Source organism: Leuresthes tenuis, unplaced genomic scaffold (assembly GCF_036924035.1).
Source record: "Leuresthes tenuis unplaced genomic scaffold, fLeuTen1.0.hap1 SCAF_20, whole genome shotgun sequence".
In the NCBI taxonomy this organism is placed as follows: domain Eukaryota; kingdom Metazoa; phylum Chordata; class Actinopteri; order Atheriniformes; family Atherinopsidae; genus Leuresthes; species Leuresthes tenuis.
Genome location: NW_027325374.1, coordinates 6,276,992 through 6,299,987, shown reverse-complemented (window position 1 = coordinate 6,299,987; position 22,996 = coordinate 6,276,992). Strand labels below are relative to the sequence as shown.

At 40.9% G+C, this 22,996-nt stretch overlaps 1 protein-coding gene across 1 annotated transcript; it reads right to left on the bottom strand.

The window, feature by feature from the left end:
* Positions 1 to 864: 864 nt before the first annotated feature.
* col1a1b (collagen, type I, alpha 1b) lies at positions 865 to 20,553 on the bottom strand. The gene is made up of 51 exons (XM_072373329.1): positions 20,325 to 20,553; positions 18,048 to 18,242; positions 17,448 to 17,470; positions 17,252 to 17,287; positions 16,398 to 16,490; positions 15,818 to 15,886; positions 15,671 to 15,715; positions 15,489 to 15,542; positions 15,131 to 15,184; positions 14,819 to 14,872; positions 14,533 to 14,586; positions 14,395 to 14,448; positions 14,235 to 14,279; positions 13,997 to 14,050; positions 13,780 to 13,824; positions 13,571 to 13,624; positions 12,454 to 12,552; positions 12,312 to 12,356; positions 12,128 to 12,226; positions 11,960 to 12,013; positions 11,758 to 11,865; positions 11,436 to 11,489; positions 11,072 to 11,170; positions 10,902 to 10,955; positions 10,683 to 10,781; positions 10,430 to 10,483; positions 10,242 to 10,295; positions 10,012 to 10,065; positions 9,846 to 9,899; positions 9,610 to 9,654; positions 9,422 to 9,520; positions 7,840 to 7,947; positions 7,568 to 7,675; positions 7,075 to 7,128; positions 6,870 to 6,923; positions 6,666 to 6,773; positions 6,359 to 6,412; positions 5,708 to 5,761; positions 5,423 to 5,584; positions 5,216 to 5,323; positions 4,985 to 5,092; positions 4,807 to 4,860; positions 4,614 to 4,721; positions 4,456 to 4,509; positions 4,248 to 4,355; positions 3,958 to 4,011; positions 3,253 to 3,360; positions 2,886 to 3,165; positions 2,611 to 2,801; positions 2,275 to 2,517; positions 865 to 2,155 (listed from the first exon to the last, which is right to left on the bottom strand). Exons 1-51 carry the CDS (start codon positions 20,404 to 20,406, stop codon positions 2,009 to 2,011), a joined length of 4,347 nt encoding a protein of 1,448 aa, XP_072229430.1. The 5' UTR covers positions 20,407 to 20,553; the 3' UTR covers positions 865 to 2,008.
* Positions 20,554 to 22,996: the final 2,443 nt, after the last annotated feature.

The following is a 22,996-nucleotide window of genomic DNA, read 5'->3' as shown; positions in this document are numbered from 1 at the left end:
ATGCATATCTTACAGCACAACCCTGTTTTTGCTAAATAAAAAGGAGAAAAATTACTTTGTGTGGATGATGAACTATTAAGTCAGACCTGGATAGCCTTTTCACAGAAGCTAATTAACACCTTCACTTCTAGAGTGTCCCAGTTGTTTGAGCGTGTTTTATAAGTCTCCCTGTTAGAGACACTAAAGCAAAGGTTTGCTTTTGTCAAATCTGCTCAGTCCAGAAAGTCTGTGTTATTCATTAACTTTATGTAATTAATCATATTTTTAATCACATGAATTTGGAATTGTGGTGCTTCTTAATAAGGGGAACAGTTTTCATTTCCAATACTCTGCATTTTTGATTGCTGCCGTAAAGTCGACTCTAAAATATGAAGAATTCACTTCATCAGTAGTGACTTCTTGGAAGCAGCTGTTGTTGCACTTGATATCCACAAGGAGTCACTTCTGTGCCTTAATAATTTTACGGAGATACATCTTTAAAGATTGGAGGATGAACTGTCTTCTCATGCAAATCCAGTTGCTTATTTTCGACGTGTGACAGCTATAAGAGCTACACGTCATGTTTTTGGTCTGATTTCTAAAGGGACTCAACTGGGAGACTGCTGAGTTAATCTTGTGTGGCTAGACAATGAAACTAAAAGTCAGGCTGGAATATTGGCCTTGTTTTCACTGCTGCTTAACAAATCTGTATTCAGCGCAACTGTTGTGGAACAGTTGTTTTCCAAACATATACACATAAGTGTTCATCTATCTTTTCGCCAAAGGCCTTTCTTTGTAAAAATATGACTCATAGCTTATATTTTCTGAATTCCTAAATCTCAGTTTCACAACAGTTGCCAAACAGAACAGTGAAAACTCTGGCACTGAGTAGACCACTTCACATGCTTTATTTCAGCACCCAAAATAATTAAAAACATCTTGATTTATTATACATGTACAAAATAAGTACAGAATCTCTCTTTTAAACCATGAAAGTGGGTCTGCTTCAATTTTTTTTTAAGAAACCCTTCGCGAAAAAGACATCAACAAACAACATAAACAACAGGGTGGGAGATGTGTGCTGTTTTTTTTGTTTATAATGAAGAGGAGTTTTCCACAGGGGCAAACAGACAGAAGGATGTACACTGTACACATGGGCAGGGCAATGTTATTGAACCAGAAGTCTCTTGCTTTTATCTACAAACACATGATTGCATGTATTACATCTGCAATGATGACCTTTTCAGAGGGTCTCTGTTATCAAACCAACACTTAAGAAGAAAAAATTGCACTACATCGACAACAAGACAATGACTCAATTTAGTAGCACCAAAGTTCTGCAGGCATTAGTGGCAATAATTACAGTATGATAGTGAGAATTTCACCATCAAATACCAATAACTGGACCTCATTGAAGTGGTAATAGCACCATTAAATGTTTAAATTTCCCCCAAAGACTTGTTGTCAATATTCTATACACTTTTCATTTAAGAAAAATCGGGGGGTACTTCTTGTTATGAGGTAGCCATCTACATATTGCTCTTTTGTTGCTTTTTGCTTAATTTTTACCAACGTTCAGGTGTTTTTTCTTTCATGATTTGAGATCAAGGAGACGCTTCACACTTTTTACAATTTATTTAACACCAGAAAAATGGTACATATCATTTGTTGTTTTCAATGTCCTTCTGCAGTGGTAGAAAATGGCAAAAGTCACCTGTGTTTCATTGTGTGTGTCAACCTTTTTTTTCTCAATTTCCATGGGGAAATTTTACACAAGTATATATTATTTTCTTGTTGCCAGTGGAAACAAAAGATTCTTTTTAAAGTGTCCTCGTGGTTGGTGTCAGTTGAAGTAGCAGTCCCAAAAACTTCTCATGATTGGAAAAACACAAACACCGTCTTCAGCAGAGTGGTTTTAAAGCATGTGGACCAATGGCAGCCGAATGAGTTTTGATTGCATAGAAAAAAGGATTTAGAGATGACCGCTAGAAAAAAAAACAACAACGTCATGTCCATGTTTCTTTCATTTTTACAAGAAGCAAACGGGGCCAACTTCGACGCCAAATTCCTGATCAGGTGCACCAACATCCATAGGAGCAATGTCAATGATGGGCAGGCGGGATGTTTTTGATGTCTTGTAGTCAATGACTGTCTTGCCCCATGTGCCAGTGTGTGACTGTGGAGAGAAACACAAAGGAGAATGCATTAAAAACTGCCCCAGAGTAAGAAAAAATGTACATGTCTTTAAATGCAAGTCTGTAAACACAAACTATGACAAACGGAAAGAAAACTCACCGTGCAGCCATCCTCACTGACGCTGTATGTGAAGCGGCTGTTGCCCTCGGCTCTGACCTCGACGTCATTGGAGCCCTGGAGAAGCAGGGCCTTCTTCAGGTTTCCGGTGGCAGAATCCATGTAGGCAACGCTGTTCTTGCAGTGGTATGTGATGTTCTGAGAGGCCTGGTTGGACATCAGGCGCATGAAGGCAATCTGGATGCTGACATCCTCAGGATCAGCTTCACTGCTGCCATACTGGAACTGCAAGATGGAGGGAAGGAAAGCATGAATGGTGTCATTGGTTTGATTGTACAGTCTGAATACAGTCTGTTGCTTTTTGGAATGCCTTCTCACCTGGAATCCACCAGTCATGGACTCGCTGAACCAGACGTGCTTCTTCTCTCTGATGTTCTTGCTGAGGTACCAGTTCTTCATGGGGATGCTGGACTCGCTGGGGTAGATGCAAGTCTCTCCAGTCTCCATGTTGCAGTGGACCTTGATGGCATCAAGGGAAGATCCCTGGTTAGGATCAACCCAGTACATGCCTATAATGTGGGACATAAAAGAAATTCAACTTGAGCTCATATTTATGTTCAGCTTTCTCTGTAACAGCATTGATCAGCACTTACCGCTCTTCCACTCGGGGTGGCACATCCTCAGGTCACGGCACATACGTGCGGGGCTCTTCTGAGTACCATCAGGGCTGCGGATCTTCTCAACCCTCTGGCTGAGGGTCTTGAGGGTGGTGTCAACCTCGTTATCGCGATCGCGCATCATGTTGGGATCATCTGCACGGTACCCACCACGCATGGGATCGGGGGCCTTCTCCTGGAAAGGCTGGCTGATAAACTCAATTGCACTGCCAGGAGGTCCAGGAGGTCCAGGGGGTCCAGGAGGTCCAGCAGCACCCTGTTTTTAAACACCAGGATTTTACAAACCACTTACACACACGAAGAGGCGGATGGTGAGCAAAATAAAGATAGTTGAGAAACTTACAGCAGGTCCCATCTCTCCATTGCGACCGCGAGGTCCAGGGGGTCCGATGGGTCCAGGCATACCGTTCATGCCATCCTTACCAGGAGAGCCGTTGCTTCCAGAGGGTCCCTGTAAACCAAAGCAAATGATCACTGGTGAGAAACATCAGCTCAAATGGTTCTACTGGTTGAGAGTAAGAATGGTGCAATATTTTAGTGGATTGAGCCACACTCTGTTGACTCTTTTTTTTTCCCCAATCTTAAAAATAATCCAAGGCTGTGGGGTTGACTTAGGGTAAGTGTGGGTGCTTAAACCCAGCCACATTTCTAACAGATACGGCTAATTTTCTTTGCGTCTATGGTCCAAGTCTAGCCCACAGAACACTTGCCATAACCCATGTGAAAGCCAGTTTATAACATTTGGGTCACATCTGGCAAATGTTATAAACTGGCATATAACAACTGCCAACCCGAAGCCTGGTTTGTGCCTGGCCCAATCGGTGGAAGGGATGTAAAGTCATGCTAGTCGAGTGCAATGATTTTATTAGTTTATTTTTCTGTCTTCTTGTGTTATTACAAGGCAACTGAATTTAAGCTTTTCATCTGGACGCAATGGAGAGAGTCGAAGGAAAACTACAAACTCTTCATTTGTAGAAATGTTGAGTACCTATGTGTGTGTTTAAATAACTATGTGATATAACTTAATGTAGAAAAACAATTTACTTACACGTGGTCCAGCAGGTCCAGAGGCACCAGCAGGTCCTCTCTCTCCAGCAGATCCCTAGAAGCAAGTGAAGGTGCAGAGATTACAGATACAATATTATTCACATGTTAAAAGAATAATGTCTGAAATTTTCCTTCCACAAAGTCAAGAAAGTTTTGATTGTCCCAGCTGAACAGCAATTTTATGGAAGTGCATAGTCAGCCATGAGTAAAGTGATGGATACACCAAATAGTTTAGTCAAGGAACAAAAGTTTGATGCCTTCCAAAGTTTGAAATTGGAAGCAGTTACTCACAGCAGGTCCAGGTGGACCATGCATGCCAGTCAATCCTCTGTGTCCCTTGTGGCCTCTGTCTCCAGCCTCACCAGCCTCTCCTCTGTCTCCCTTACCACCAGCGGGGCCCTGAATAAACACAAAGATACCACCACGTGTTGAGATATAAGGAAATTCTTAAAAACTTGTGTATAAATTATTGATTCATACAATGCAATAAAGAACATACAGCAGCACCACGGGCACCAGCAGGGCCAGCAGGACCGGCAGGACCAGCGGGACCCTAAAGGACAGGGAGGATGTGAGAATTTGGTTAAAATACACACAAGATGCACAGATCTGTTTCTTCCTCCAAAGTAATCAGAAAAAGTAGCAATGGGTACTTACAGACTCTCCACGATCACCAGTCTTGCCAGAGGGGCCAACAGCACCGGGGGCTCCAGGAACACCAGGAGGTCCAGGGGGTCCAGCCATGCCACTCTCGCCACGGTCTCCCTATGAGAGCACATTTCCAGTAAGACAATAATACAATAATTTGGGTCCTAATGACAATAAGATTAGACCAGTAGAACAGGATTACCTTGGGGCCAGAAGCTCCATCACGGCCAGTAGCACCATCGTGACCAGTGGATCCCTGTGGAATAGCAATGACGATGACCAGTTACCAATGTTTGCCAGTTAGCACTGATGTGTGAACTACAGTGTGTCAGTGTAAAAAAGTAAAGAAGAAAGATATACAGCCAATCAAAGCTTCATACCTCACGACCAGCCTCTCCAGGAGCACCAGACAGTCCAGGGGGTCCAGCAGGTCCAGGGAGTCCTCGCTCACCAACAGCTCCAGGGGGTCCCTGCTTTCCAGGCTCACCCTGAGGAAAAACAGTGGAGGTCAGTTCTCTGTCTGCAGATGAATGCTCAGAGAAGGAATAAAAAAACACGTGTACTAACAATTTAGCCATATCACATGCAGAATGGACTCAAAGAATACTCACAGCTGGTCCAGGCAGACCAGAGAAACCACGCTCTCCACGCTGTCCAGGGAGACCTACAATACCACGGGGTCCAGAAATACCTTGAGGTCCAGAGATACCAGCAGGGCCCTGTCACAAAAGTACACAGCAGTCATTTAGTGAGCGCACGATTTCAGATAAAGACCTGGAATACTTTTTTTGGCTTCCAAAAGGACATAAAGCACTCACAGGAGGTCCATCAGCACCAGGGGATCCCCTCTCTCCACCAGGTCCTGGAGCTCCAACAGCACCAGCCTCACCAGGGCGACCAGCTGGGCCAGTCTCACCACGAGCTCCCCTTGGACCATCTTTTCCAACGGGTCCGACAGGTCCAGGTGGTCCGGAAGCTCCCTAAAGACATTTAGAAGTCATGATAAGCCAAAGATCTCTGAGGACAAGATTGTCCATTGGTGATCACAGCTGTCACCTCAAAGAGTACATTTCAGATGATTATGTGTTCATGATGGAACTCACAGAAGGGCCAGGGGGTCCAACTCTGCCTGCAGGTCCAGGGAAACCAGTAGGACCCTACACACAAATACACACAAATGTAATGACAAAAAGGAGTTAATTTCTTATATTATTTAAGTATTCTGACATAGTATATTTTAAAATCTACATGAAGTAATGTCACTTGAAGGTAATGAAAAAAGTAGCCATCAATGTGACCACTGGATATAGCCAGGTTAAAATTTGGTGTTATTAATCACAATAAATTTTAAAAAACATTTTAAAGGAAAAAAACTCGACTTCAGCAATGTTTTGGGGCATAAATCATGTATGAGTATGATTAATGTATAAATTAAACCTGTAAAAACTGGAATAAAACTGGAAAGTTTGGTTATGTAAGTGCTAAATTTGAAATTTCAATTTGCTAAATTATATATGTATTCTTATGGAAAACAACTCCAGAAAGGTAGAAATTAAAAATCTCTAATGTTATGATTGCATAGGCTATATCTAAACAAACGTCAAGTAAATAACATCTAGCTAACACAATGTGTATTTTGAAAGTTGGATTTTTTTTTCCCCACGAGTCTGAAAGATGATATTTCATCTGATATGACCATGTTTTAAGTGTGTCATCTCATGCTAGAAAATCTCAGATTTCTAATGAATACTTACAGGGGGTCCAGCACCACCGCGAGCACCTTTAGGTCCAGGAGGGCCAGCAGGTCCCTGTTGACAGAAACAATTGAAAAAAAAAGAAACTTCAGGTAAATATCATCCTGTCAAAGGATTTCCATTTACAAAGACTCAATGTTAAAACTCTCTGCGATCGATGACGAAACAAAATCAATTATTCATGTATTTACTGTATAAAAATCATACACTTTCCTTCTTAAACCAGCTGTGATTCTGTTTTTCCATGATTATGCTACACAATACAGCCTATCAAAGGTTATTTATGTTACATGTTAGGCTAACCCACCTGAGGACCACCAGCTCCAACAGCTCCAGCGGGTCCAGGAGCACCAGCATCTCCCTTGGGTCCAGAGTCACCAGACTCTCCCTTGGCACCAGGCTGACCATCAGCACCCTGAAGTAAGAGTACATGAGGAAACATTAATGAATATTTCTTGTCCAAGCTCTGATCTTAGGTCAGCATGTTTACACAGTGTTAAAGGTCACTCACAGGAGGTCCAGCAAATCCAGCAGGTCCAGAAGGTCCAGTCTCTCCACGCTCACCCTGTTAGAGTAATAAATAAGGCCATTACAACACATACTGACATTCTGCATATGGCATCATCTGCCAGTATTTGCATGGAACAGCTCACTAGATTTTCATTTAGTTTTCAGAGCTTTAGTCAGCTCTTTGTGGAATTTGTGGAGGGACTTACAGGGGAACCACGAGGACCAGTGGGTCCAGCGACTCCAGAGGGACCGCCCTCACCCTAAAACCAGAAGTGGAGAAGAACTGAAGGTCAGCAGACAAGCTGGTTGTTCATCACAATAACCTTATCAACCGATAAATCAGCCTCACACATTACCTAAGTGTAATTGAAGCATTAAAGAAATGCTTTAAGCCAAGGTCCAGTTATCCAGTAAAGCACTGTTTTAATGATGCTGGAGTCCATATCAAGACACTACATTATTATATTTAGAATATGTAACATTTGCACACATTTGCTTGTTAATTTTCAATCATCTAAAAAAAATCACATTATTGGCCAAAGACAATTTAAAAGAAAAGAAAAAATATTAGCTATTTCACGATACGTGTAAATAAGAAATGCAGTAAAATTAGCAGCATACAGTTGAGAGGTTCAACTAAATCTTGAACCTGGATGGATGATAGCTGTGGGTTAAAGCAAATATGTTCTTGAAACTCACCTTCTCACCCTGAGCACCAGGAGGTCCAGGGACTCCAATAGCACCTGTCATACCGCGCACGCCATCTTTGCCACCGGCACCATCAACTCCCTTAAGACCAGCATCACCCTAAACAGAGAGAAATGTTGTAAAAAGTCACTTATAATGGTGTTGTAAACAGTCCAGCCATTCTTTGTAAACTACAAGAACTTAAACATGTTGCTGCTTTAAAGTTCTCTATTAGGAGAACTTCCAAATGGCTCCTTACTGAGTTGTTCTGTTGTTATACTTACTCTCTCGCCCTTACCACCGGGGAGACCGGCAGCTCCTCGCTCGCCAGGCATACCCTGCATACCGGGGGATCCCACACCACCAGGGGCACCAGCTGCACCAGCCTCTCCCTGAGCACACACACAAAAGACACAAAATATTCACATTATTATGAGCTGATGGGATCCCCTGGGGAAAGTGAGGCTCAAGTAGTGTAGCTAACTGCGGTTTCAATCATCGTCCCCTCCACACGTAGAAGAGTCCAAGTGTGTCTCAAGGTGCCACATAAAAGCACCAAAAAAAGCCTATTTAAACTTTACCATAATAACAATGTGCATATGGGGTGTGATACTGGAAATCTGAGTATGTGCTAGTATATCCTTTATGATAAAGGAGAGTAAATGTAGAAAAAAAATGTAACCTAAACAAAATTATAAAGATTATAAAGCTTGTTTCACTGTATATAATGCTTGTCACACATAAGTAACTTTCACCCAGATATGTGGGGCAGCATATTTACACACAGGAACCCAAGTTCAGGAGAAACAACTGACAGATGTGCTTGCACATTGTCAATAGTTAAACTTGACATTCTAACAATAAAAGAGTGACCATGTAATTGAGGTGAACTAAATCTAAAACAAGCTGAGCAGCTGCAGACCTCAAAACTGCAGCTGTAAAACGTACAGATACAAGCTCAGCTGTGGCAGCTGATTACCACTTACTGTGTGCTTTTTAAATGAGTTTCTTTATCAGTAGCTGAGTTTATTACCAACACGAGAATGAGTGTAAGTTCTGCTTAAAGATGCTGAAGATGAAGAGATAACGTCCAGCCTCATTCTTACTACTGGTCAATGTGCCACTTTTTTCACTAGCTGGTTTTTATGCTGCTCAAATTTATATTCTGTATCATTATAGTTATTTATTTGCTTTCTTATCTACAGCCATAGTGGGAAGTTAAATGAGGGATTGTTTGTCTTGTTTGTTGAGAGTTTTAAAGTTTCATCATGGTTTGAAAGGCCTTATTAGCCTCATAAACAAACATAAGGCTCAGTGCTACAGACTGGATGGTTTAAACGTAAAGCTCTTGTGTGGTAACGTTCATTAAGAACATTTTCATAAAAGTCAGTGTGAAAGGCAGTAAACTTATCTTTTAAACACAAACAAGCACAGAATGAGAAGCGTGGATGCAGATGATGAACATCAGTGAAAAGAAAATTTAGCAATTCACTGCAACTGATCTAATTTTCTTTGATAAATTTGCTCCTTTTTGGTTCAGAATTTATTCTGACCACATTTTCATTTCTTCAAGCTACATCATGGATTTTTGTGTGCATATTTATTACTTTAAAGGAACAAATTGCATATTATTTTATTTTCCTGACCTTTATTCCCTTTTTCCCATTTTACAAGAAATTGGGCTCTTTTTGGAATGGGTAACACATGTGCAGTGGTAAATTCTATTAATGGTATTTGTTGACATCAGAAAACAGTTCTGTGTCATTTCAAAGACTGGACCGATATGTTGAGTTTGATATTCAATAAAAACCCATCTCAACTGCGGCCTCAGCCTTTCAGAAGTTCCTCGTCTTTTTTCAAACATACCTTAGGTCCATCGTTACCAGCAGGGCCGGGAGCACCGCGTGGTCCAGTTGGACCAGAAACGCCATTACCACCACGCTCACCAGGGAAGCCTCTGTCACCCTGAAGGAAAGAAGGAACGCATCATTTTCTCAAGTGATTGGAGGAGCAGGGTGTATCACATGGTTCTGAAAAACACAGGAGATACTCACTCTGGGTCCAGTTGCGCCAGCGGGTCCAGTCTCACCAGGAGCACCCTGAATAAAGAAGGAAGAAGATTATTCTTATGTCCGCATCAGTTGTCTTTTGCTCTAAATCTGTCTGTGTCTGCAATATCTGAATTCTGAACTACATTTTACACTGAACATTCAAACCTAATTTAGAGACTAGTAAATGTAGGATATAATACAAAGAGATTTGTGTGTTAACAATTTCTTGTGAATCATACCTGCTCACCAGGCTTGCCAGTCTCACCAGTAGCACCTTGGGGTCCAGGGAGACCCTGTACATAGACGAAAGGTGGTAAATTTAACAAGCAGAGTTGTGCCACAACATAGAAATATGTTACAGAATTATTGACAGCTTTACGACTGTCGGCATACTCTAAAACTCACCTGGAATCCGGGAGCACCAGCAGGTCCTTGCTCTCCCTTCTCTCCAGCAGGTCCCTGAGCAGAGACAAGAGAAGAAAACAATGAGAAACTCCAGAGCACATTTTGTTAAATATGATCAATTTTCATTCTCAATCAAGTCGCCCAATGAAATATAAAACTAATCCCCTCTGACGATCGATAATACCCATGAAAACATTGGTTATTTTAGATAAATGAGGTGAGATACATACACCAGGGCCAGAAGGTCCAGGAGCACCAACATCACCATCTTTGCCAGGAGCACCCTGAGAACACAAACAATATTTGATATATTATCAAAAGGTTTTTGGTCCTTTTTTTTGTCTTTAATGTTGATATATCACAGCAATAAATGCAATAAAACCTTTTGTGTATAGTTTAAAATGATTGCAGTACTTACAACAGAGCCAACAGCACCAGCGGGACCTCTCTCACCAGGCTTACCAGCTTCACCCTGTTAAATAGACAGAAGTCCACTCTTACATCCACTGCAGAAGGCATTTTGTTCCATAATCAGCATATTTTCTTATAGAATGCTCTTGTTTACAAGACTAAATGTAATTTGATTTGTATAATGTCCCCATTCATGATCTTTCAGGAGGCATATTTTTAAATTCATAAAGGAAATGAGAGAAGAATTTCTGTTAACTCACACCAACTCCCTTGGGTCCTGGGAAACCCATAACACCGGGCTGTCCTCTGGCTCCAGCAGGGCCAGGAGCTCCACCACGACCATCTTGTCCAGGAGCACCCTAAAGATTATAGGCAGACAAGAGAGGACATAAAATAATGAAAATGTGTCAAGTTTTAGTTAACTCATTCCAGCTCCTGTTATTTGCCATATCAAGTCCAATCAGAAACTCAGAACTTACAGCAGGTCCAGCTTTGCCATCAGGGCCAGGGCTTCCAGGGCTACCAGTCACACCCTAAAGGGAAAATGTCATATTTAAGAGTCACTCAAAGAACACTGCCAACATGTTCTGTTTTCAGTTTTTTTTGCTCTGTTTCTTTCTTAAGAAATGTTGCAGCTGCTAGAATTCACCTTGGATCCGGGAGCGCCAGGAGCACCAGAGCTTCCAGACTCACCGGTGGCTCCTTGAGCTCCCATTGCTCCGGGGGCACCACGCTCACCAGGGGCACCCTGAAACACAAGTGAAAAAGAGTTGTGATAAATCTCCACAAGCTATGATAGCGGAGGAAGTTCACAACTTAAACGCTTGCTAGTTCATATATCTGAGAGCTGCAGTTATGACTTTCTGTTGCTCTTCAGTGGTTGACTTTAAGAAGAACAAAATGACCATCTGACAGGTTTGAATGTGGTACAGCAGCTGATGAGCTGGAACCAATGTTTTTCAAATGTGATCCTGATCTGACTGAGGAATCGTTGGACAGATCAACCAACTCACCTTTCCACCAGCAGGTCCATCAGCACCAGGGAAACCACGAGCACCAGGTCCACCCTAAAAACAGAGGCAACAGCCATGTCACTAACTGGATTTACAGCTGAATACCTCAGAATTCAGGGGTGAATCCCCCTGGGAATTTAACATGCAGCAAACAAAAAGCAAATTTGTAAAAACACGCTTTAGATGGTTTTGACGTAGAACTCTTAAAACATAAGAAATTATGGTATACCTTTTGCTATATCACAAGCACGTATAATGACAGCACAAGTAACTGAGAGAAATCTGATGAAGCTGAAGTAAAAGAAGAAGGACAATAACATACACGCTCGCCAGGGGGTCCACGGGCTCCAGCACCACCGGGCTCTCCACGTGCTCCTCTCTTTCCCTCCTCACCAGAGGGGCCAGGAAGTCCCTGAATTCCAGCAGGGCCCTATAAAAGAAAGGAAAGCAACCATCTTATTTCCTTATATTCCAAAAAGTGATGAATGAATAGAAAAATATAAACAATGTAATGTGAGACTTACAGGTTCACCCTTGGCACCAGGCTCTCCCTTAGGACCAGTGGGGCCATGGTCACCCTGTTGGAAGATCCAGGCATATTCTATTAAGGCTGTCAGGTGATCCTGAATCTCTATAACACTGTCAAACTTGACACCAAAACTCAAAATTCACACAATAAGTTGCCCACTCACGCTGTTACCCTTGGGACCAGGAGCACCAATAGCTCCCTGAGCTCCAGCAGGACCACGAGAACCAGGGAAACCAGGAGCACCAGCAATACCAGCAGCACCCTAGGTGAAAGAGAGCTGAGGTGTAAGAACAATTCCTGTGCAGGATCCAAGTGTGGTAAACATGATCTATGTGAAGGATACTTACAGTAGCACCCTTAGCACCAGCGGAGCCATCAGATCCAGGAGCACCCTGCCAGAAGAGTAACAAAGCAATTTTTAAAAAACTTTATCCTCTCTAAAATGTATGAAAAACATGTAATAATATGATAAGATTAGAATCTACTCACAGCAGATCCAGCAGCCCCAGCAGGTCCTGGGTTACCAGGCTCACCACGGGCTCCCTGAGGTCCCTCAGATCCACGGCCTCCCTGAGGACCAGTCTCACCCTGTGGAGCAATATCAATTATAGCTCTGAAAGTCTGCATTTTTAATATCATGTGAGTGAGGTGACAAATCAAAAACTCAAGCTTTGTAAGCCAGAATGATAGCTTATAAAGTATGCATGAATTAATTAAAAGAAGGGTTAAAAATCTACAAAACTACATAAGTTTCTTTACAAAATACATTCTAAGTGTAAACAGGATAAATAGTCCTGGTAACGACCTAAAATTGCTTTAAAAAGTGTGGATTTTAATTGTTCTGTCAACAGCTACGGAATGATGTCAGCCTTTTCTCGTCTCCTCTGGATCCCAAAAATAACAGACCTGTGTGACTGCAGGCATTAAAATAGATTCACTTAAGCAGTGTTTCCCAGTTGTGATGATCTTCATTTTTAAGATGCTTCCCTGCTCAAATGTACCTCTTTCAAATGAACTGGCCACCTTAACAGCTTGCAGTCAAGGTTTGCAGAAGCTCATTAATGGCCCATAAATTTGAGCCAGGTGTTTCGAAGTGTCTCAAACATGCAGATCAGTAGGTCCCAAAGGGTTAAGAGTGGAAAACAATACACTCAAGGCATCAGGGAGGGGGAGGCAGCAGAAGAAAGGTGCCATCAGAGGTCTACTGATGCCATCTGGTGGCTTGAGAGTTAATCTGGACTGTACAGTATCATGCCAATTAGTTTCATAGCATGGTCCGTAATGGCTAATTCATTTACAGAACTTGTAGAAATCTCATCGGTGCTTATCCTGCAAATTCTAAAACCTCCCAGAACATGGCTTCATCTGCACAGATTAAAAAAGAGTTTTTCTACAAATAAGAGATTATGAGATTGAATGTTAGCAGTATGGCTAATACGTTAAAATAATGTCCTTCCAATGTTGTCCCTGATTATATAAAAGCAACTCCTTTTTTAAAGTAGACATAAGACAGGAAGGCACAGCAGAGGTGCAGCACCTAAACTGGATCTAGAACAACCCAACTGCCCATTTTGACAATAAATGTCAAGAGTATGGGTTGGTTTACCTTAGCACCAGCACCACCAGGGAATCCAGGGGGACCAGCAGGTCCAGTAGGTCCCTAAATATAAAGACAGATAATATTATCAGAAAAATATGGAAAGCTGACACTTAAACATTTAATTTACACCATAACATCAGTTTCATTGAAAACAACAGTGAATTGATTCTCTTACTATAGTAGTTTGTGCTGATTTAATAGTTTGAAGTACTTACAGGAGGACCAGCAGGACCAGTGTTGCCATCATTACCACGAGCACCCTGCAGAAGAGGACGGGGAAATTACATCAAACACGTGGAGCTCTAAACGTCAATAAGTGATATAATATTATAAATATAAAGAATAAGAGTCTAGTTTTTGTGCATCCTTTCCACCAGCAGTTACAGTGGTTTCAGTGGATGAAATTACAAAGAGAGGGACGTCAGTACTTACAGATGGGCCTGGAGGTCCAGGGCGGCCTCTCTCGCCAGGAAGACCACGAGCACCCTGGAAGAGACAAAGAAAGGAGAACAATGTTAGCTTGAAGGGATATTCTAAATAAACTTTTTTTGTGTTTATGCAAATCAGATGGACAGTTATAGCCGATCTATATTAATGAAACAGGAAATGTATTTTTTTTCTTAGAGTGGTGTATACATCAACAGCCCAACTGGCATGGGACTAAACGTACCATAGCACCAGGGACACCGTTCTCACCAGAGGCACCAGGCTCTCCCTGCAGACAAAAACAGAGAGAAGAAAAGGAAAGGATTAGCTCTGGAATAGCTGAGCTGAATCAAAATCTAATGATGAGACTCTTTCCTGAGCAATAACTCATCCTGCCATCTTACCTTGGGGCCAGCAGGTCCAGCGTCTCCCTTGGCTCCATCTAGACCACTGAAACCCTGCAGGCAAGATCAGTGAGCATCATTTGGATCACATCAACTTTAATAATGTCAGAGCAACGAAAAACAATCACTAAAACTCACTCTGTGTCCCTTGATGCCGGGGAGTCCAGCAGTTCCGGGGAATCCACGAGCACCCTGCATGAGAAAAAATAGACAACATTTTTCAACATGTGTTTTGAAAACCTGCAAATACGTCATGCAGATGGGGAGGGACTGGAGATCAAAACTAGAGCATCTAAAAATGGGGAACATCTTTGAAAGATAATCAAAATCGCTTTGTGCGGCCTCGTGTATATCAGCCCTTACATAAATAGGATTTATTTTATCTGGCACTTCCTGATCTTTGCTCTCAATATGAATTACTCACCTGAGGGCCAGCAGCTCCACGCTCACCAGGGCGTCCAGGTTTGCCAGGCTCACCCTTTTGAAACACAGAGAAAACAATTAACATCAACAATCACTGACAGCAGTATGTTTCATTTGGACTGTGTATAAACTAAAAAGAAGCCAGGCAATAAGATTTAAGACATAAAATGTTACTTAAGCAGGACATAAGAATGAAACATAATGATGAGTTGACATCTAATACATGTAAGAAGGTCAAGTTTTAGTTAATGGATGAAAGTTTGACCTCGTCAAACACATAGAAAATTAATAAAATCCACAATAAATTACTTACATCATCACCATTCTTTCCAGGGGGACCAGAAGGACCACGAGAACCCATGGGACCCTAAAAACAGCAACAGATAACCTGATTGGTACCAAAATTGATATCTGAATATTCAGGGTACTACTGTGGGCAAAGAAGAAAGAGTGAGAAGAAAAAAATGTGTGCATGCAAATGTGTGTTAGTGGGTAAACTATTAAAACAGGAAGTGGAGCACAGAGGTATCTATCCAGTTTTAAATAGCATCTTATGATGTTTACATCAGCCTTTTAAGTTGAAGAGCTGTGCTTTAATGTCTATAAGGTTGAGGATTTCCCTTCTAGCTTATATTAAAGATAAACCGAGATTATAGTTCATGTATACTTACAGAGGCTCCAGGCTCACCAGGCTCTCCTGGGGGTCCAGGGTTACCTGCAGGACCCTAATGGACAACAAGAGAAACAGATTAACACAAAGTCCTCTTTAAGGCATCTTTTTTAGATACCTGATGCAGGAGAAAAGATTTAAGGGATAACTGAGCTGTTATGTAGTTGATAAGGGGATACTTACATTGTAGCCAGGGGGTCCAGGAGGACCACGGGGACCTGAAGGACCCTATTGATGAAGGTGAGAAAAAAGCCATAAAGTTTTCTTCAAATCTTTTAAATATTTTGCAAATGGCTGTATTTCAAGAGAAAGAAAGAAAAGCCTTCATACAATTGGGCCAGGCATTGGTGGGCCACTGGATTTTGATGAGTCAACGTAGCTCATTTGAGGAGAGAAGTTCTGTGAGGGGAGAAGATGAGAAATTAGTCGCTGAGCTTTAGCTAAACAACACATAAAAGTCCCACCCCAACACAAAAACAGCAAACCTGTGCCTTTTTTCCCCTTCACAATGATATTGTAATGTTGCCATCAGCTGTATAAATCCCTCTGTTCCAGGAGAATAATTAAAACTTCTCATCATGAATGAATTGGTTTCAACTTTGACATTATGATGTTCACTGCTCTTACAAGTCGGTTAAGGTCTCTAAACCAAGCTGGTCTGATGGGAACCTAAACCTGAGTAGAGGGGACCTGTCTGCACTAACAGTGCTGAAACACACATGGAGGAAATTTCTTATTTAAGTCCCGTGTCCTGAGCTTCTTCCTCATGTCTGTGTCAGGTAAAGAACTACAGAGAGAATCCATTCTGGATCACAGTGTTAAGAGGGAATTTTAAGTTTCTAAGACAACTCTCTTTTATGCATATGTGAGTCATGTGACTATATAGATGCCTTGGTGTGGTAGTACTTACTCCGCCAAGGCCAGGGGGGCCAGGGGGGCCAGGAGGACCAGGGAGGCCAGGCTGTCCAGGCATCCCATCATTGCCAGGAGCACCGGGAGGACCCTGAGGAAAATATCATCCAGACACTGTCAGTTAACAATACTCATCATTAATATTTCAATTATGTCAGTTTCTATTTACTTTCCATTAAACAACAACTTTAATAACTTCATTAAGTTGAATAACATACAGAAAGTGCAAAGTGTTCTGTAAAACGAGTAGTTATCTCTTTTTTAAATGATGGAATGAGCTTCTTGTCATAATTTGATAGCACTTTACTTTTTGACTTTGGGACTTTTGAACTTTTGTTGACCTTTTGACCTATTTACCAAATGACATCTGTGACGTCACAGCAGCTTCATCACCATGCGTGTCACTTTCAAGCGTTTCTCTCTCCAAATATGCAGTGTTGCTGTGTATTTATTACAGTTTTAATCACTAACTGCTGACACGCACAATAAAGAAAAGACTATCATGTTTAAATATCCTAAAAACAATCAGGAAGAAACCAAATGTGAAGCAGCAAAGATGCTAATCTGTGTGATTTGTGCTGAAATTCAAAGGCTGCATGAGGCAGTAATATTTCCTATGGAAGCCACACAACAAGGAGACACACTGATGAGCCATTGCTTTGACTAACTCATATTATTTGTCTCTGACAGAAAGCAATCATTTTTAAGAATCTCATAAAATGTGGAGGTGTTTTGAATATCTAAAATCTCTGCTTATCCTTACACATACAACTTCAAAATTGAATTACAGATGGCATTTAAGAAATGTCCATTACATTGTGTCAATAATGTAAAAAGTAAAGTGGAACCTACCTGGTCTCCATCAGGCCCAGTGGGTCCCTTTGGTATCTAGAGATAGATAGAAATACTAAATTAAGCTATGCTGCCATGTTTCCCCACAATGTAAAGCCAAGACTATTCCCCTATAATTCAAGCCTGTAGATTAATTTTATAGTTTGGGCTTTTAATATTGTTTTCCACATGAATCAGAGATAAAAGGGCAAAATACCTCAGGTTCTGGATACGGGGTTCCTAAAGAATCAACAAAAAAGGAAATGTCAACACCTCTTGAACACAAATTATTTTACATTCAAAGTATTCTACAATTTAAATATGATAGGTAAAGCTAGCATAAAGCTACAAGCCAACGCCATCTACAGCAGGGAGATTCAAGCAGGAGATACAATATGTGAAAGGATCACTGAATCAAAATCAACATGGAGCCTTATTCCCAAATAATTAAATAGTGAAAAAGATCAAAAGATTAAAATGTTTTTGGTACATATGACATGTTTTAACTCTGCATTGGTGCCGCACAGGCAGCCATGTTGGGAAATTGCACATTTATTGCCAAATTCCACTAGAGAGGGAATATAATCCTTCGTTAAAAGAATTTATATTCTCATGAAAATGAACCGAAAGGATATAATCCAAAGTGATTATTTTCTGAAAGAAATCCTCAAGCAAGCAAACAGGCAGGCAGGCAGGCAATAGGGCTGAAGGCATCCCATCCATTTGTGGCCACAGAACCAGGGATGGTCAGAGGTGGATGAGAGGAAACTAGGTGGCGCCATAAGGCTAATGAAACCATTGAATTAGTTGGGAATACCATCGGTGTCGGGGCAGATAGGGCAGCACTCTCCATCTGGGATGTATGGATCTTCGCAGTCGGATGTGTCCTCACACATCACATCGTCGCAAATGACATTCCCACTGTCGCACACGCACATTTGGCATGGCTCTGGTTTCCATACATCCTTGTCGTTGTACAACTGTCCGTCTAAATTGCAGCTGCCATATGTGCCTGGAAAGGAGATCAAATCATCATGAGTTTGGTTATACTGAGGGCATATAAGAGGAGAGTGAGGGTATCGTGTACATGCCGACTTGTTAGTGCTTTGAATTTAGGTTTTAAATAATTACACCATTAGTTTAGGTGTCAAGTAAGCATGTACAGCTTTGTTTGATCTATTCTGCAGCTGCATACTATTGGTGTGTATTATAATACATTAGAATAAATGGGACTTCTGCTTACAGAAAGTAATACTATTCATGAACATCAATGGGGGATACAGCAGTAGAGCCGGGCCATTTTCATAGGTGTGACCAGGCTGAGACCACTGCTTAGATCACTAAAAATAATGTACCATCTGTTTTATTTTCTGCTCGTCAAGATGCCAAAGGCCGTATAGTTAATGTTTTTAGTTAATAAATCTTATCATTTGCGTACGCAGGCAGGGCTGCCATGTGAAAATACACCCTGAGGACTCATGATAAACTTGTTTATGTAAAGTTTGATGCACAATAAATTTGGAATGGCTGCCAAGTTGATGAAGCTCGTGAAACAGTCTTTTTGTCATTTCTACAGTCTTTAAGAGCCTGTGAGGGTTTCAGATAAATCCACAGCTGAACCTAAATGCCTCAATTTAAAAACAAAAATGCATCTGAATCTTTTTTTTTCTTTTTTTGCAACTTAGGTTTAAAAGCAGATGCAGTTTATAGCCTGTAATCTTTTATCAATATGAAATATCTGAATTGACACTAAATCTGTGTTAGCATTAGTTTGGGTTGTATGTGACTGCAGTCCAAAACAAACATTTGAATAGGAACAACTACTGGAAAATCTCACCTCCACAAAGCAAAAACTTGACAAAAAGGTCTCGGTGTAACTAAACAGTTCCATCTAGTTGCAGCTAGTATAGTCACCACAGACTTTAGTCCTGGGCCAGCCCTTGGCTTAGTAACACAGACACAGTTCAGTTGCAATTATATAAAAATTGGGGCAACTGCAAAATGTGACCAAGTCAAGCAAAAAGGTTGTCAGTGAGCTATTCTTTTAAAAACTCTGGTGGTTGGTGACCATTATTGGCAACAGTCTGATATAAGTATGTATGTCTGCAAGAGCCATAAGTAACTTGGGTCTGTTTAATATCAGTCCTGATAGGGACAAAAAAGGTATCAATATTTCTGTACAATATGCATGCTCATGTCTAAGTAAAACGTTTTCATTCATCACAATCTATTAATGGGGAGTCACGGTGGGCTTCACATCTCGGGCTTGCGAGTGTCGGGTTGGGCCGAAGACGTAAAAGGAACAAGGTTTGAAGGATGGATATACAGCTCCGGTACCTGCCACAAGGCGACGCTATTGCCCCGTAAAAGGAGGCCTCCCGCACCCTACACAGGATGGTGATTAATTGATGTCTAGACGAGCCCTTTCCATTGTCGACGTCAGACTTCAACAATTTTTCCGTTGTCATTTTTTTCAGAAAACCAAGTCCTTTTGAAACTTTTAATTCAGAATCACTGTCCTTCAGAGCATCATTGCAAAAGTTTAACACACTAAAATATTCCCCATCATAATGTTTTTAAAACCCAGTAAATTTCTGGCTGCTCTCCATGAACGCATTTTTGGTTAAAACGGTTGAGACCACTTGGGGTGCAAGTCCAGTCTAAGCAGATAGGCTATTATTTGGTTTAACTGAATTAACTGCCTCTCATAAATCTCTGTATGCTTGCGATTCAACTCCCTTTGATCCCAATGTCCTGCCATTGCGCATCAGAGATAATGCAGCTGCTCCCTCCAGGTTTGCAATGCAACAGGACGCACACTGAGCATGTATCTGCACGTCAGTGAAGGAGCAAACCATATGGAAAAATCCAGTATATAAATTCCTATTCTCCTCCAGATCTCCAAAGAAAAGAAAAAAAACTTAAAACGCCTCACAGTGCAACAACTTTCACCACCTCTGCCCATTGGAGTCAGGTATCCCACCGAGGACGATCAGTTCCAGCAAACTGTTCAGCATCCTTTCGGGCTTTCCTCATCTCGAGAGTGCCACAGTCCCAAAATCAACTCAAATCAATGTTTGAAAGTGATACTTACTATCATCCTCGCCTTGACCTCTCGCCAAAAGCACTGATGCGCTGAGCAAAAGCGCTAACCGAATATCCACAAAGCTGAACATGTCTAAATGTTAGACATGTAGATTCTTTGTAGAAAGGGGGGATCCTGTTTTTCTCCTCACACACCACTCATACACGGTAGGGTCCGGTCTGTGTGTATCTCCAATCCAGACCCTAGCAGAAACTCCCTACTGCCTAAACAAATGAGTTAGCTTGGCTTTTATATGCCAAAACTTTTGGGGAGGTCCTGGGTGCACCAGATAACTTGTGTATGTTCTTTGCATAGAGTCCCTCCTTCATCAGAGAGAGGGGCCGTCTTAAAACATGTCAAACAAGTTCACGCCTCAGCTCGAACGTGGATTATGAGGAAAGTCACCATTTACGCACCGGCTCTCCGCCGCGCAGACGTCTTTTGTCACCAACTTACTCTGTGGATTTTCGTAATTGAGACCTGTGTTGTTAGTCTTTTTGGCTGCCAAAGCGAGACGTCGCGTCCCTGAGCTGACTTGATCTGATTTGGATTTTACTAACAGAACTGATTTGCAGCTTCCTTAAATCCCTGTTAATTAAACATATGAGGAACTGGGGTCTGTGTGATGCCTGATGAAGTTATTTAATTTAAATGTTTCTATTTAATCTAAAGGGACGTTAAAGGGATGGGACTGCTCAAAGAGCTGTCTAAGGATATTTCAGCTGAAGTCGAGTGTGCGTAATTTACGCACAGAGATGATCAGTCAATTCGGTGATTCTGCCTCCTCGAGAGGAAATCTTGCCATGTTATTTTTTCCCTTTGTTCCTGTTCTTTACTGCTTATCTGCAAGGAACTGAAAATGACCACCAACATACTGCACGTGCAACACAAATGTATTCATTTCAAAATAAATCTGTGCACATACACTGAATCCAGTTGCAACTTTAAGGAAAGTAACAGCAAGCATTAAATGCTAACCTTCTCCATATCATTCCCATGGTTCCCCTCATTGTTTGCACCTTTATTTGTTAGCTGTTACTCCAACAAGTAACAATGCTTCCACTTTCGTTAGTCAATTAAAAGAAAACAGTGGTCAGGAAGCAACATGAATGAGTTTTAGAACATGTACAGCTAGCTGTATTCAAATCCACCTTTTCCAAAAGAGAAATGGCCATCCCATGATGTTAGAGACAGAGTGGGAGGGAGAGAGAGAGAAGAAATTTTGGCAGATCCACAAAGCAGTCTGGTTAGACTGTGGACACGTTGCAGCTTCTACAACTACAATGCAGCTCCAATCTGACCTCATTTACTCTTTGCCCCTGTCTTTTTTTCTTCTTTTTAGAAACTGAACCAAAAGAGCTGCCAAGTGTTCACAAGTGTCTAAAAACAAAGGATGTAATGAGATATATTTATCTAATTTCCATGTTTTATTAGCTGAATAGAAAAGTAAACGAGAAAATCTTGCTTAGAAAACACATTTTAACATTTTCTTCGCCAAAAGTGTTTATGGTGGTCTACAACTAATGTTCTAATCATATGATGCTCAAGTTATTCTGTATCAGCTCTTGGTAGGGTTGTTATTTTTATTCTTAGAGATGATTATTCAGTGGTGTAGTGGCACTTGGACAAGTGGCTTTTGGCCTATTCTTAATTTATGCCCTGATTTTTATTCAAGCAGCCTGTCCAGCAAGGGATTTGATATAAACAGAGACATGAAAGAGTACTCTGCCATATTCAGTTAACCCAAAAATAGACTGATAATTTACACACATTGTTAAATACCCTTTGTTGTTGGACATAGGGTACAATAAATCAGTATTTTATTAGTGACTGTATATCATGCTTAAACTTAGCCAACCAATCCAGTGAAGGCAACTAGCCCTGGCTAGCGAGGTAAAGCTAGGGCAGGTCATGTCTTTGCATTCAGGGCATGAAAAAAAGTACTTACTCACATCCATTCTTTAAAAAGCAAAATTAAGAGTTTATTAGAGAATGTCATAGCTCCTGCGGTTATATATCATGGTCTTATGCACAATGAACAAACAGTATTTTGATTTGAATAAGTGAGAAATAAAAATAGATGAATAAATAAATAGGAAAAGTTATTATAACTTAAAAACAAGACAGACAGAAACTATCTACCAGAATATAACAAACAAAAGTATAATCACACAAAAAGAACAACAATTGTACTTACACACTCATAACATGATTACAACAGATTGGCTATTACGAAAAAGAAAAATCAACCTAGAATTGTATTTTCCTGTTCAATCATTTATTCACTGTGTGTTTATCCTTCAAATGATTATCTATAGAATCCTGACATTCAATTTTCAATCTACCCTCTGATTTTTATTTTATTACTATTACTGGATGGCCTGTTTCCCAATATCTCTATCAACAAAGATAAACAATATGGATAATACAATGAGGGAAAAAAACATCCCAGATGGATGATGCTATCAGAAACTGGCCACTGACTTTATACAAACTAAAAAATGTGGGGGGAAAAAATTGTTATAATTGAAAACTCCAAAACATCTTCAGAAACCTCATTTGGATATTGTTTTCTAAGCATTTCATAAAGTAATAATTATATGTGTTTATGTCCACACCTCCTCATAAAGACAGTTATTGGACACAGATAAAACTCCAGGTTTCAGAGACCTTAATCATTT